At 42.7% G+C, this 14,596-nt stretch overlaps 1 protein-coding gene across 5 annotated transcripts in view; it reads left to right on the forward strand.

Annotated features, from left to right (window-relative positions):
- LOC122543952 (zinc finger protein 229-like) overlaps positions 1 to 4,219 on the forward strand; it is a 34,286-nt gene extending 30,067 nt beyond the window's left edge. For 3 of the 5 annotated variants that reach the window (XM_043682915.1, XM_043682916.1, XM_043682914.1), the window contains one exon: positions 1,763 to 4,219. In XM_043682915.1, coding sequence (XP_043538850.1) covers positions 1,868 to 2,857 — 990 coding nt within the window. In that variant the 5' untranslated portion in view covers positions 1,763 to 1,867 and the 3' untranslated portion in view covers positions 2,858 to 4,219. Of the gene's footprint in view, positions 1 to 1,082; positions 1,102 to 1,762 lie in introns of those variants that run through there. The other 2 variants (XM_043682918.1, XM_043682917.1) reach the window with 2 other exon arrangements.
- The last annotated feature ends 10,377 nt before the right edge of the window (positions 4,220 to 14,596 follow it).

The following is a 14,596-nucleotide window of genomic DNA, read 5'->3' on the forward strand; positions in this document are numbered from 1 at the left end:
GGGACATTTAAGAGACTGCTGGACATGCATATGGTCACAGAAATTTGAGGGTGCATACATGAGGATCAGTGGTCGGCACAACATCGTGGGCTGAAGGGCCTATTCTGTGCTGTACTGTTCTATGTTCTATGTCTGCTGGTACACCACCTCTCTCACCTCCATCCAGTGCCTCTATTCCTGGTGAACGGCTTTTGCCCAAAACGTCGATTTTCCTACTCCTCGGATGCTGCCTGACCTGCTGTTCCTTAGTGGGCTCTACCACAATCTGCTCCAAAAACATTCTTGCAGACATTCCACAAATTCTTTTTTCTTGATCTGCTGCAAACCTAAATTTCCCAGTCCACCTGCGTTTTGAAGTCCCCCATGATTATTCCAATAGTGCCTTTTTTATGTGCCTTTTCTGTCTCCTGATTTATTTTCTTCCCCACATCCTGATGACTGCTAAGAGGGTTTTACGCAAGTTCCTTCAAGGTCTTTTTACCTTTGTGGTTCCTTAACTCTACCCACATGGATTCTCCCCCTTCTGATTCTATTTCACTTTTTTTTATTCATTTGTGGGACTTGGACACCATTAGCTGGCCAGCATTGATAGCCCATCCCTATTTGCCCTTGAGAAGGTGGTAGTGAGCTACCTTCTTGACTCGCTGCAGACCACTTGCTGTGGGTTGACCCACAATGCCAATAGGAAGGTAAATCCAGGAATTTGACCCAACAACTATGAAGGAATGGTGGTATGTTCCAAGTCAGGGTGGTGAGTGGCTTGGAGGGGAACTTCAGGTGGTGATGATCCCAAGCACCTGCTGCCCTCGTCGTTCCAGGTAGAAGTGGTCTTGGGTTTTTTGCTGTCAAGTTTGTAGATGACACAAAATGGATAGGAAAGCAAGTAGTTAGGGCGACACAATGAAACAGCAGAGATAGGGACAAGTTAAGCAAATGGGCAAAACTTAGTAGATGGAATACAGTGTGGGGAAAGACAAAATTAAGGTTTAGGTATTTTGGCAGGAAGACAAAGGAGAAAAAACGGCAAAAAGCTGCAAGCAGAGAGAATTGTGGGTCTTGTGTTTGAAAGACAAAGAGATGGCATCCAGCAGGTAATCAAAGGTAAGTGGTCTGTTGGCCTTTATTTTAAAGGGAATGGGGTATAAAAATAGGGATGTCTGCTGAAACTGGACCAAACACTAGTCACATCACACCCGGAATACTGTGAACAGTTTTAGTCTCCTTATTTTAGGGTAGGCAGACCATAGCGTATTCAGGAGTTTGATCCCGGTCATGGGAGGATTTTCTCAGGAGATTGAGCAGACTGTACTCTTTGAGGTTTAGAAGGATGAGAGAAGACCTCTAAGAATATGATCCTCAGAGAGGTTTGGCAGCGTAGATTCAGAGAGATTATTCCTTCTTTGACGTCCAAGGACACAATCTCAGAGTAAGGAGTCACATATTTAAGACCAAGGTATGGAGGAATTACTTCTCTAAGGGGGTACTGAATTGCAGGCCTGGAGAAGCTGGGCTGCTCAGTGTATCCAACTCTGAGATAAACAGGATTTTAATCAGTAAGGGATTTGAGGTTTATGGGATAAGGCAGGAAAGTCAAGCTGAGGGTTACCAGATCAGCCTTGATCTCATTGAATATGACAGCAGACTCGCTGGGTTGAATTGTCCACTTCTGCTCCTATGTCTTATGGCCTTATCAATTTTTTTTTTTCTTTTTCTGGGTTCTCACTTGCTTCCCTTTTTTTAATGTTTTCAACTAATTTCGCAGGGTGTTCGGAAGATCTGGAGTGAAGAGAGTTAAAACCGAGCATCACTTCAGGATCTGACAGAGTCGCCCAGTTTGTTGCAGCCTGAATATCATTGGATTTTGAACATGGAAGAAAAAAGCACTGTTCACAGTAGGGAGAAACCGTACACATGTTGTACGTGTGGACAAGGCTTCAGCAGGTCATCTGCCCTATCACAACATAAATACAGTCACACTGGGGAGAGGCCATTCATCTGTTCCGAGTGTGGGAAAGGATTCACTCGATCGTCCACCCTGTTGAAACACCATCAGGTTCACACAGAGGACAGACCTTTTAAATGCCCTGAATGTGGAAAGTGCTATAAAAGATCTGAGGCCCTGAAGTTGCATCAACGTGTTCACACTGATGAGAGACCTTTCACTTGCTCTCACTGTGGAGCTGGGTTCAAGCAAGCATGTGACCTCATTAATCACCAGCGGATTCACACTGGGGAGAGACCATTCATCTGCTCAGAATGCGGGAAAACATTTGCACGGAAATCAATCCTGTTGAGTCACCAGCATGTTCACACAGAAGAGAGACCTTATAAATGCCCAGACTGTGGAAAGTGTTACAAAAGGTCTGGGGACCTGATGTTGCATCAACGTATTCACACTGATGAAAGACCGTTCAGGTGCTCTCACTGTGGGACTGGGTTTAGGCGATCATTCCAACTTGCTGTACACCAGCGATTTCACACTGGGGAGACGCCATTCACCTGCACTGAGTGTGGGAAGGGATTCGCTGTGATATCCAGCCTGCAGAAACACCAGCAACTTCACACAGAGGAGAGACCTTTTAAATGCCCAGATTGTGGGAAGTGCTTTAAAAGATCTGGGAACTTGGTGTCCCATCAACGTGTTCATACTGACGAGAGACCATTCAGGTGCTCTCAGTGTGGGTCTAGGTTCAAGTGGTCAACACAACTCACTGTACACCAGCGATCGCACACAGGGGAGAGGCCATACACCTGCACTGACCGTGGGAAGGGATTTGCTATGAAATCTGAGCTGCAGCATCACCAGCGATCTCACACTGGGGAGATACCATTCACGTGCACGTGGGATTCACTGTGAAATCTAAACTGCTGTGTCATCAGTGAGTTTGTGAGCAAGGGACTGACTGGTTTTTACTCTGAATATATCCCTGCTTCATCATGTCCTTCCCTCACTGCTGGAAGATCTAATGAACAATACTCTTGACCGTCTCTGAGAGACAACAGTGTATTTTTAGACAACCATGCAGCAGAGAAGCTTGTAGCTCTATAAAATTCAATTAATTTATGAAGTACTTCAACGATTAACAAGCTTTTAACCGCTAGAGATATCTCAATCAATATTTTTCACCACTCTGGGTTCTGCAATTCACCCCAAACATTATTACCCATCAGAGTTCGCAACTTGCTAGGTTGGAACTCTTCTTGATCCCTTCCCAATGCCTCCTGACATGGGGTATCTCTGGCAAAGATATTCTTCAAAGTTCTGTTGAAAATCAAGGATTTTCCTGGCCTGCTTTATGCACTGGTCTCTGTGTCAAAGAGTGTGGTGCTGGAAAAGCACAGCAGTCAGGCAGCATCAGAGGGGCAGGAGAATTGACGTTTCGAGCGTACGACCTTGATCAGGAATCTTCATCAGGACTTATGCTCGAAACGTCGATTCTCCGGCTCCTCAAATGTTGCCTGATCAGCTGTGCTTTTCCAGCAACACGCTCTCTGACTCTGATCTCCAGCATCTGCAGTCCTCACTTTCTATTGGTCTCTGTGCCAATTGTATGCCTTATTTGTAATTATCCATGCATGTGAGCAATCCTGAATGTTTTGTCCCTATTTGATACAGTTGGCAGTTACTGATTTTCTGCAATCTTAGCTCTTAGCAGAGCTGAATCACGAAGTGTAATTCTACTCACAGCCCATTGTATAGTCTGTTATCAGTTCCTGTTATCTTCAGCTTTATCCAATATCTTCCTCCCTTTTAATTCAAAGGTTTATCTGAGGATCATCCCTACTGGGTTATTTGTCGTTCAGGGTACCTGCAGACAGTGGTGAGCATTACCTTCTTGCAGTGATGTATTCTCAGCATTACATTACTTTATTTCAGTTATTTGAAATCCATTTAGACCATTGCATTTACTAAAACTATAGTCATAAGTGTAATCAGTTTACAATATCTTACTCACTTCCCTTTTCTGCAGAAAATATATTATTATAAGCTTTCAACGTCTTGCATATCAGTACAAATGAACAAATAGTGAGGAATGCCACTAACTAGCCACATCTATATTATTCCTACCCGATAGTAAGCAATCATGAGTTATCTTTTAGTGTCTGAGATCAATCCCTGTTGTCAATCCCTTCCATTTCTTAACTTTCAGTTTTTTTTTATTGTATAGAATCCCTACAGTGAGGAAACAGGTCCTTCAGCCCAACAAGTCCACACCGACCCTCCAAATAGTAACCCACCCAGACTTATTCCCCTGCCCTATATTTATCCCTGATGCATGCACCTAACCTAGGCATCCCTGAACACTATGGGCAATTTAGTATAACCAATCCACCTAACCTGCACGCGTTTGGACTATGGGAGGAATCTGGAGCACCCAGTGGAAATCTATGCAGACACTAGGAGAATGTGCAAACTCCACGCAGACAGTCGCCCAAGGCTGGAATCGAACCCGGGTCCCTGGCGCTGTGAGGCAGCAGTGCTAACCACTGAGCCACTATGCTGCCCCAACGTTTTGTTTGTTAAAACAATTGCAACAATAGGTATTGTATAACAATTACAGTAGAAAAATCACATGAAATGCAATTCTGATCCACGGATAGACTTGAATATTCAGTTCCTCATTTCAGGTTTTCCACGAGAAACGTGGAGCCTGCAAGTCAGTGTCTACGCCTTCTGTGTAAGCTTTAATCTTCTTTTCGTGCGTTGCCCATTAATGGATAACTTCTTTGTCTCGAAAATTGTCTTCAATCTGCAGTGAAGTGTGGAATAATGGAAGTCCAGGAGGTGCAAACTGCCGTAAAATTTCATCTACATCACTTGGGTGGACAGATAGAGCTATATACAGTTTCTCATCGGGTTCTGGCTTAAACAGAATTTTGTGGCTAATAGTTAAGTCAGAAGACTTATTGCGGATCGCCACGTTTTGTTCATCTTGGGTGCACCACGTCCTTCCTTTTTATTATCCTTGGGCTATCTTGGTGACATAGTAGGTTTCTCCCACTAAGGTATACTTAAAAGTTTGGTTCTTCACCAGCAGGATAGACAATGATCAATTTTTGTAACAGAAAGATCCACACTGAGATAGCCCTTTTATCATTTCTTTCAGACATGCCCAGTGGTTCCCCTGGATTGAAGCCAATACATTCCTTTTTGGAATCCCTTTAGAACTGTAGCATGAGTTGCTGGGTTACTTTGTGATCCAGTTTCTTCTTGGTATTTACTCACATTATGAACTCGCATTATGGATGTGTCAGATTGTCCTCATGTTGAGGTATATAAAGAACCACACCAATATAAAGCTGACCTTTATTATTGTCATACGTGCTTAAGACCTGGTTGGTGAAATTGAAGTTTCTGAGTTGACATGGGCATCTTTGTTCCCACCCAGGTCCTCAGTTGCTCATTTGACACCCAGTCCAGTACTCTATGAGCATCTAATTGCAGCATATTTGTGCTAACCATAGACAGAAGCCAGCTAATATGTTGAACAAAAACCTGTTGTATTATTGCAGGTTGCCTCATGAGCTATAATGTTGTTGGTAATATTCTGAAGTGTCTCAGCATTTTGGTGCTTAGGGCTATCTGTGCTGCTTGCTGGCATACCCTACACATTTTTCCTTGATCCTGGTGTTCTTGGCTGACAATTATCCTTTTTTCCTCCAAGGAACTTAACTGATCCTTGAAGTCTGCTGTTTTAAGGGTGCTCACAGTGGCCAATCCCGATGCATAGCCTGCTCGTGCGAATTCTACCAACCCTCTCTTCCTCCTCCTCAAAATATATATGTTAGAAATTACAAGTGAGAAAGGAAAGATCACTTTTGATGGGGTTGTACTCGGCCCCCCAATAGTAAGATAGAAAGTGAGAAACAAATATATAGGGAGATCTCAACTATATGTAAACATAATAAGTTGAAATAATGGGGGATTTTTAATGTTCCAGGCATTGACTGGGACGGCCATAGTGTTAAAGTTACTAAGAATTTGTCAAATGTGTTCAATGAAATTTTCTTTATCAATATTTGGATACTGCTAGTAGAGAAGGAGCAAAATTTACACCTTTTGGGCAATAATGCAAGGCAGATGACTATAGTAAAAGTGAACGCTTTGGGTCTAGCAAACATAATTCTATTAATTTCAAAATGGTTATGGAAGAAGATAAACCTTGCATAAAAATAAAAAGTTTTTAATTGGAATAAGGCATGTTTTAATGATACAAGACAAGAACGTTCAAAAGTTGATTGGAGTAGATTGTTCGCAGAGAATAGGTTGTCGGACAAGTAGGAGGCGTTCAAGCCTGCGATGCCGTGAGTTCAGCATGTTAGAGAGAAGGGTAAGGCTGGTAAGATTAAGGAACAATGAATGAGCAAAGATATTGAGATTCCAGTTGAGAATAAAAGAGAATCTTATTTTAAGTGTAGCAAACTTGGCTCAATTGAATCTGTTAATATGAGGAGTGCAGGGGCATTCTCAAGAGAGAAATTAGGAAGGCAGAGGGAATATGAGATGGCATTGGTAGATTAAGTTAAGGATAATCCAAAGAGATTGTACAACTACAGCAGTAAGAACAAGAGGGTAACTAGAAAGAGGATAGGGCCTCTTAAAGATCCAGGAGATTGTCTTTGTGTTGAACTCCAGGAGATTGGAGACATACTAAATGAATATTTTGCATCGTTTTTGCTGTGGAGAAAGAAATAGAGTAGACAGTGCAGAGATATAAACATTGTTGTTTGAAGAACAGCTTGCATTACAGAAGAGAACATTGGGGAGGTCTTAGGGAATATAAAAGTGGATAAATCTCCAGGACCTGATTGCATGTATCCCAGAACTTTAAGGAAGAAAATTATGCCTTGCAGAGATATTTGTATCATCTATAACTACGGTTCAGGTCGAGAGTTTGGTGCTGGAAAAGTGCAGCGGGTCAGGCAGCATCCACGGAGCAAGAAAATCAATGTTTCGGGCAAAAGTGGTGAGGTGTCTGATGACTGGAGAGTGGCTAATGTTGTTCCTTTGTTTAAGAAAGGCTTTAAGGTGAAACTGGAGAACTATAGACCTGTGAGTCTGACTTCATTTGTGGGTAAATCGGTTGGAGGTGATTACAAAAGGTACGATTTATGGATATTTAAAGATGTACAAATTGATTAGGGATAGTGAGCATGGTTTTATGTGGGGAAAATAGTTTCTCACAAACTTGAGGTTTTTGATGTTGATAATGGCAGAGCAGTAGACATTTATTTGGATTTTTGTAAAGCCTTTTGCAAGGTTCTGTACGGTAGACTAATTAGTAAAGTTACGTTACGTGGGATTCAAGGTAAACTTGCCAATCGGATGCATAATGGCTTGTTACAAAGTTGAGAGTGTGTATAGTCACTTGAAGAGAGGTGCTTTTTCTGAGCTGAGAGATTGTGACAGCATATGTCTGTCATTAGCCAACAAGTGCTGAAAATTGATACGTAACCATCTGTTTGGGGTTGTGTTTTGATGTTGAGGCAACTGGATTTGAATTTAACTAATTGATTTAAATTTTCTCAGGATACCACAAGCCATTTAAATTTGATTGTATTGAAAACGTCGGATTAATGAGAAGGTATGAATCTTGGGGACATAAAACGTCAGGGCATTTTAAAATTAGTCTGAGCTAACTGCCTCCGTAGAAATAACCATCACAATCCTGTAAAAGAAATCTCTCAAAGGCATCGTCCATTAAAGGTACCAAGACATTTTATACAAAGATGCAGTAATAAAGAAAAATCATAGCAGATGACCCTGGGAGAAGACAGGGAATTGGAAAGACAGGAGGAAACACCAGAATTGGAAGGATGAAAGAAAGTAGTGGATTTGGAACACCAGGAGAAGACAGCATAACAAACTGTTACCTTAAGGTAATTTGACGTTTAATAATTGTTATTGGATCAGTATTTTAATAGAGTTGGGGTCAGATAGTGATTTAGTTAAGAAAAAAGGGAGGTTTGGGTTTGTTAATAGTTTTTGTTTAGTGTTCACTGTTAGAATTAAGAAAATAAACTTACTATTTTTCTTTAAGCAGTGGAAATCGGGTTTTCTTTTGTTCACTCACACTTTTTAGCAGATTGCGAGATGAGCTGATCTGGGTGTTGTAGTTTAAAGTAGCAGAGGGGTTAGACCTCCGCATCATAACAGGCTAATGGCAGGAGGCAGAGAGAAATGGTGGAGGGTTACTTTTCAGACTGGAGGCCTGTGACTAGTGGTGTTCCATAGTGATCGGTTCTGGGTCCTCTGTTTGTCGTTTATATAAATAACTTGGTTAAGAATAGAGAAGGCATGGTCAGTAAGTTTGTGGATGATAATTTGTGGCACAGTGGACAGTGTAGATTACAAAGAGATCCTGATCAAATGGGTCAACAGGTTAAAAAATGGCAGATGGAGTTCAGTCTGAATAAAGGTGAGGTATTGCATTCTGGTGCAACAACCATGAATAGAACATATGCAGTTAGTGTTTTGGGTAGTGTTGTAGAACACAGGAACCTACAGTAGCAGGTACATGACTTTTTGAAGTTTGCGTCACTCATTGACAGGGCGGTTTAAACAGTGTTTGACATGCTTGCCTTGTTTGCTTCGTCCTTTGCATGTAGAAATTATGTTTAGATTGTACAGGACATTGATGAGGATATTCTGGAATGCTGTGTCCAGTTCTGGTCGCCCAGTTATAGGAAAGAAATTATCAGGCTGGAGACAGTTCAGAATAGATTTACCAGGATGTTGCTTGGTATGGAAGGTTTGAGTTGTAAAGAAAGGCTGGCACTTTTTTTCACTGGAGCGTAGGAGGTTGAGAGGTGACCTGATTGAAGTTTATGAAATAATGAAAGATATGGATAGAGTTGGTGGCAGTTTTCCCTGAGATGGGGAATTTCAAGAGTCGGGGGCATATTTTTAAGGTGAGAGGACAGTTTTTTAAAACACATTAAAAGGCAATTTTTTTTAACACAGAGGGTGGTTTACGTTTGGAATGAATTTTTTAAAAAATTACATTCCCTATAGTATGGAAGCAGGCCCTTTGGCCCAACAAGTCCACACCGACTCTCCGAACTAGACCCATTCCCCAACCCTATATTTATCCCTGACTAATGCACCTAGCACTATGGGCAATTGAGCATGGCCAGTTCACCTGACCTGTACATCTTTGGGTTGTGTGAAGAAACCAGCGCACTCAGAAGAAACCCATGTAGACACTGGGAGAATGTGCAAACTCCACTCAGACAGTTGCCCGAGGTGAGAATTGAACCAGAGTCCCCAGCACTGAGAGGCTGCAGTGCTAACCACTGAACCATCGTGCTGCCCATGCGGAAGTGATGGATGCAGGTACAATTAGAGTTTAAAAGACATTTGGATGGGTTCATGAATTGGAAAGGTTTTGAGGGATATGGTCCAGGACCTTGCAGGTGGGACACGCTTAGTTAGAATTATGTTCAGCATAGACTGGTTGGACTGAAGGGTGTGCTGCTATATGACTACATGTAAATTCACTACTACTGACTTGTTTCCTGTCAAAGAGCTGCCGGGTAGTGCTATTGCAGCAGGATGGTACTAATATGTACATCAGATTAAACACATCCTGGTCCTAGAGTATTTCTTCCATGTCTTCCAATACTATTCTTTCGCCCCCTGTATCTGTGTGAGATTTGCTACACCATGGCTCTCAGTTAGTTCCAGGAGTCATGATGATGGTAGTTGGTTGGCTTACACTAAAATCCATGAGGGGCATAAATAGGGTAAACAGACAAGGTCTTTTACCTGGGGTGGTGGAGTCCAGAACTAGAGGGCATAGGTTTAAGGTTAGATGGGAAAGTTTTAGAAGGGACCGAAGGGCCAACATTTTCATGTAGAGCATGGTGCGTGTATGGAATAAGCTGCCAGAGGAAGTGGTGGAGGCTGGTACATTACAGCATTAAAAAGGCATCTAGATGAGTATATAACTAGGGAGGATTTGGGGGCTAGATTAATTTAGCATATCTGGTTGGCATGGATGAGTTGGACCAAAAGGACTTTTTCCATGCTGCACATCTCTATGACTCTGATTTGAGTTTGAGAAAGTGAGGTATGCAGATGCTGCATATCAGAGTGGAGAGTTTGGTTCTGGCAGCATCAGAGGAGCAGGAGAATTGACGTTGCGGGCAAAAGCCCTTCATCAGGAATGAGGCTTGTGAGCCAATGGGGTGGAGAGATAAATGGGAGGGGTGTGTGGCTGGGAGTAAGTTAGCTGAGAGTGTGATAGGTAGATGAAGATTGGGGTAATGGTGGTTGGTCGGAGAGGAAGGTGGAGCGGGTAGGTGGGAAGGAAGATAGACAAGTGATGAGGGCGATACAGAGTTGGAAGGTTGGATCTGGGATAATGTGAGGGGAGGAAAAATGAGGAAACTGGTGAAATCCATGTTGATGCTGTGTGGTTGGAGGGTCCCAAGGTGGAAATTGAGGCGTTCTTTCTCCAGGCATCGGTTGTGAGGTGATGGAGGTGGCCCAGGACCTGCATGTCCTTGACAGAGTAGGAGGGGATGTTGAAGTGTTCGGCCACAGGCAGTAGGATTGAGTGATGTGGGTGTTCCGGAGATGTCCTCTGAAGCATTCTGCAAGTAGGCGTCCTGTCTCCACAATGTAGAGGCGATCGCAACGGGAGCAACAGATACAGTAAATGATGTGTGGAAGTGCAGGTAAACCTCTGATAGATGTGTAAGGCTCCTTTGGTGTCTTGGACGGAGATGAGGAGGGAAGGTGTGGGTGCACTTTTTGCAATTCCTATGATGGCAGGGGAAGGTTCCTGGAGGGGAGGGTGGGTTGATTGGGGGTGTGGACCTGAGAAGGGCATCGAGGAGGGAATGATCTTTATAGAAAGTGGATAGAAGTGGGGAGGGAAATATATCTCTGGTGGTGGAATTCATTTGTAGGTCGCGGGAATTGCGAAGGATAATGTGATTTATATGGAGGTTGGTGTGATGAAGGTGAGGACCGGAGGGGTTCGGTCCTCGTTGTGGTTGGAGGGATGGGGTCTGAGGGCAGAGGTGCGGGAAATGGATGAGATGTGCTGGAGGGCATCATCAACTATGTGGGAGGGGGAAATTGCCATCTTTGAAGTCCATCTGGCGTGTACTATGGTAGTACTGGTCCTCCTGGGAGCAGAGGCTGAGGAATTGGGAATCCGGGATAGCGTTTTTACAGGAGGCAGGATGGGAGAAGGTGTAGTCCAGGTAGATGTGGGAGTCAGTGGGTTTGTAGATGTCTGTGTTGAATCAGTCACCATTGATGGAGTTGAAGAGATCGAGGGAGGGGAGGGGGGTGTCCGAGATGGTCCAGGTGAACTTGAGGTTGAGGTGGAATGTATTGGCAAAGCTGATGAACTGTTCAATCTCCTCGTGGGAGCACAAGGTCATGTCAGTACTGTCAGTCAGTCATCGATGTAGTGGAGGATAAAGTGAGGGAATGGTGCCAGTGTAGATTAGATTCCCGACAGTGTGGAAACAGGCCCTTCGCTCCAACAAGTCCACACCGACTCTCCAAAGAGCAACCTACCCAGACCTATTTCCCTCTGACTAATGCACCTAACACTGGGCAATTTAACATGGCCAATTCACCTGACCTGCACATCTTGGACTGTGGTAAGAAACTGGAGCACCCTGAGGAAACCCACGCAGACACAGGGAGAATGTGCAAACTCCACACAGACGTCGCCCAAGGCTGGAATCAAACCTGGTACCCTGGTGCTGTGAGGCAGCAGTGCTAACCATAGAGTCACCGTGCCACCCCTAATTGTGGAATTGCGGAAGATGGGCTGTTCCACAACCGACAAAGAGACTGCTAACAGATGTTCTCGGTGCTCATGTTCAGGTTTGCAATGACCAATATTTTATAAAATGAAAGAATTGCACAATTGACACCTTTAGAAAATTGATGCCTGACCTTTATGGATGAGTCACTGGGGGGATTTACAAATGATGCTCAGACATTTAGTAATCAAGACATAATCTCCCTTCATTTTGCTGAGCCTGTGCTTGGTGCATTGGTAGGGTATGGCCTGGGTTGGAGTATCTCTAGTCCCAAGGACGTACAGTAATTGACTGATTGAAGCTGTAGTTTTAACTCAGTGGATTAGAGAGTGTGGGACTGGATTGTTTCTGTTCTCCGCAGTCCACTGTGTTGCTCCATATGAAATTGAGGAAAGCCAATCATGATCAGGTTTGTGTAAATGAAAAATGCACAGATTTATGTCAGAATATGGTCAGTTAATTGTTTTGTTCCTGTGTTTGTAAGGATATTGCTATCAGATGCTTGGACATAAATGTACTGAATGTTCACAGAATAGTTAATAACTCAATAATATTTTCTTGCTATTAATGTTGCTATTAATAGGTGGAAATGTGTGACAAGAAAACAGTAAGTTATAGGAATATAGAAACGGGAAGAGTATATTCAGGCTATTGAGTCCACTTTAACATTCAATGAAATCAAGGCTGATAGGTGGCCTAACTCCATTTTCCTGCCTTTGACACATATCTCTAATACCTCTGCTTATCAAAAATGTATCATCTTAGGCTTAAAATTAACATGTATCAATTGCTAATTGTGTAAGAGAGTTCAAAACACATGCACTGTTTTGTGTGGAGGAGTGCTTCCTAACATCTCTCCTGAATAAATTCAGAATTCACACGACACTAGGTTATCGTCAAACAGATTTATTTGAAATCGCAATGTTTTGGAGAGCTGCTCCATCATCAGCTAAAGTGGAGGGAAGCTAACAGGCACAGAATATATATAATGTGTGGAGAGATAATGGCAATATAATCAGGTATCGGCAGATAATTATGGATAGTGTGAGTGGAGTGTCGGCAGGCTGAATAACAAGTCTTTCCAGGTGATCAAAAGCGTCAAGTGGTGTGAATAAACAACTGAATAGCAAGTGAAGGGATGATCTATGAGCCAATTCATTAAGGTAGAGAGGTAATTACCAAAAATCAAAAATAAAATGGTGTTCGAGAAAAACCAAATGGCTGGAATAATATGATAGATATCAGTCACATGACTGGGCTCTAACCAAACCATTCCTGAAGAAGGGCTCATGCCCGAAACCTCGATTCTCCTGCTCCTTGGATGCTGTCTGACCTGCTGCGCTTTTCCCGCAACACATTTTCAGCTCTAACCAAAGTAACAAGTAATCCAAACCTGTACAATCTAATTAAAGTAGAAAGATAATAAATTATCAAGGTGATGCTGTCAAAATTGAACAATCAGGAAGATTTTACAAGCAGAACAGTGTGGTGGAGTTATGTGTAGTACGACATGAAGTCAAGATCACAGTTGAGGCCATCTTAATGGGTATGGAACATGGCAATCAGTTTCTTTTGGCAATTCTGTTTTGTTGTGTATCTTGAAGGCTGCTTTGGAGCATGCTTACCTGAAGATCAGAGGCTGAATGTCCTTAACCGCTGGCTGGGAGGGAACATTCCTGTCTGGCAATTGTACATGGTGTCTGTTCATCCATTGCTTTAGCATCTGCATGGTCTCACCAATATACCATGCAGTGGGGCTTCCTTTCTTGCAGCATATACGGTAGACAACATTTGTTGTGTCACATGAGTTTATACCATCCACGTGGTGGGTGCTGTTCCCACATGAAATGGTGATATCTATGTTGATGATCTGACATGTCTTGCAGAGGTTGCTGTGGCGGGCTTGTGTGGCATTGTGGTCACTGTTCTCCTGAAGTCTGGTTAGTTTGTTGCGAACGATGGTCTGTTTGAGGTTAGGTGGCTATTTGAAGGGAGAACTGGAGGCCATTTACACTATTTCTACTTATCTGTAGACATGTTTAATTCCCTAGAATTATCTTGCTATAATCTGCCTGCCTGTGTCTTTTGTGTCTGTGCACTTCCCTCCTTTTCACCCGATGAAGGATCAAAAGCTCTTTTTTTTTTCAAAAACAACCTGATGTCGTATGACTTCTGAATTTGTTCACCCCAGTCCAACACCGACACATCCATATTATTTCTCCTGAATGTATGGCTGTAATTCTCAGATGATGCGCCGTTTCAACTCAGAGTCTGAGGTAAAACAAACCTGTAAGATCACCATACCCGGGTGTCAGCAAGTTCAAACGTTAGAATGGCAGTTACTGAAATTCAAAATGAACTCTGTCAGTGTTACTGTTTCAAAATAAAGGCTGAAACTTTAATTGTGGAGACATGGAAACAATATGAATCCCAACCTCTGCAAACACATGTCACTGGGAACCAGGCACATGTGTGGGTAAATGAAAAGCAGCCTTTCTGCTATTTCCTCTATTTCAAGTCCAGCATCACTAGTTTTCTCTTTTGAAGCATGAACAGGACAACCCAATTGGAGTCTTTGCTGTAATCTGTAGTTTCATATGAGCATATTTGCGCTAAGTATCAGAAGGGTGGTCGAATGGTTCGGGCGCTGTTTTAAAAATCTAATGGGTTTGACTCTTGATTACTCCCTTGTCACAGTTTCAGACTTTAATGAGCTAACCATTTTCAACATTGTAAGAAATGTTTCCAAACATACTTTAGAAAAGTACTTGATGGATTTTGAACTTTAAGTAAAAAGAAGTGA

Source organism: Chiloscyllium plagiosum, chromosome 45, assembly GCF_004010195.1.
Source record: "Chiloscyllium plagiosum isolate BGI_BamShark_2017 chromosome 45, ASM401019v2, whole genome shotgun sequence".
In the NCBI taxonomy this organism is placed as follows: domain Eukaryota; kingdom Metazoa; phylum Chordata; class Chondrichthyes; order Orectolobiformes; family Hemiscylliidae; genus Chiloscyllium; species Chiloscyllium plagiosum.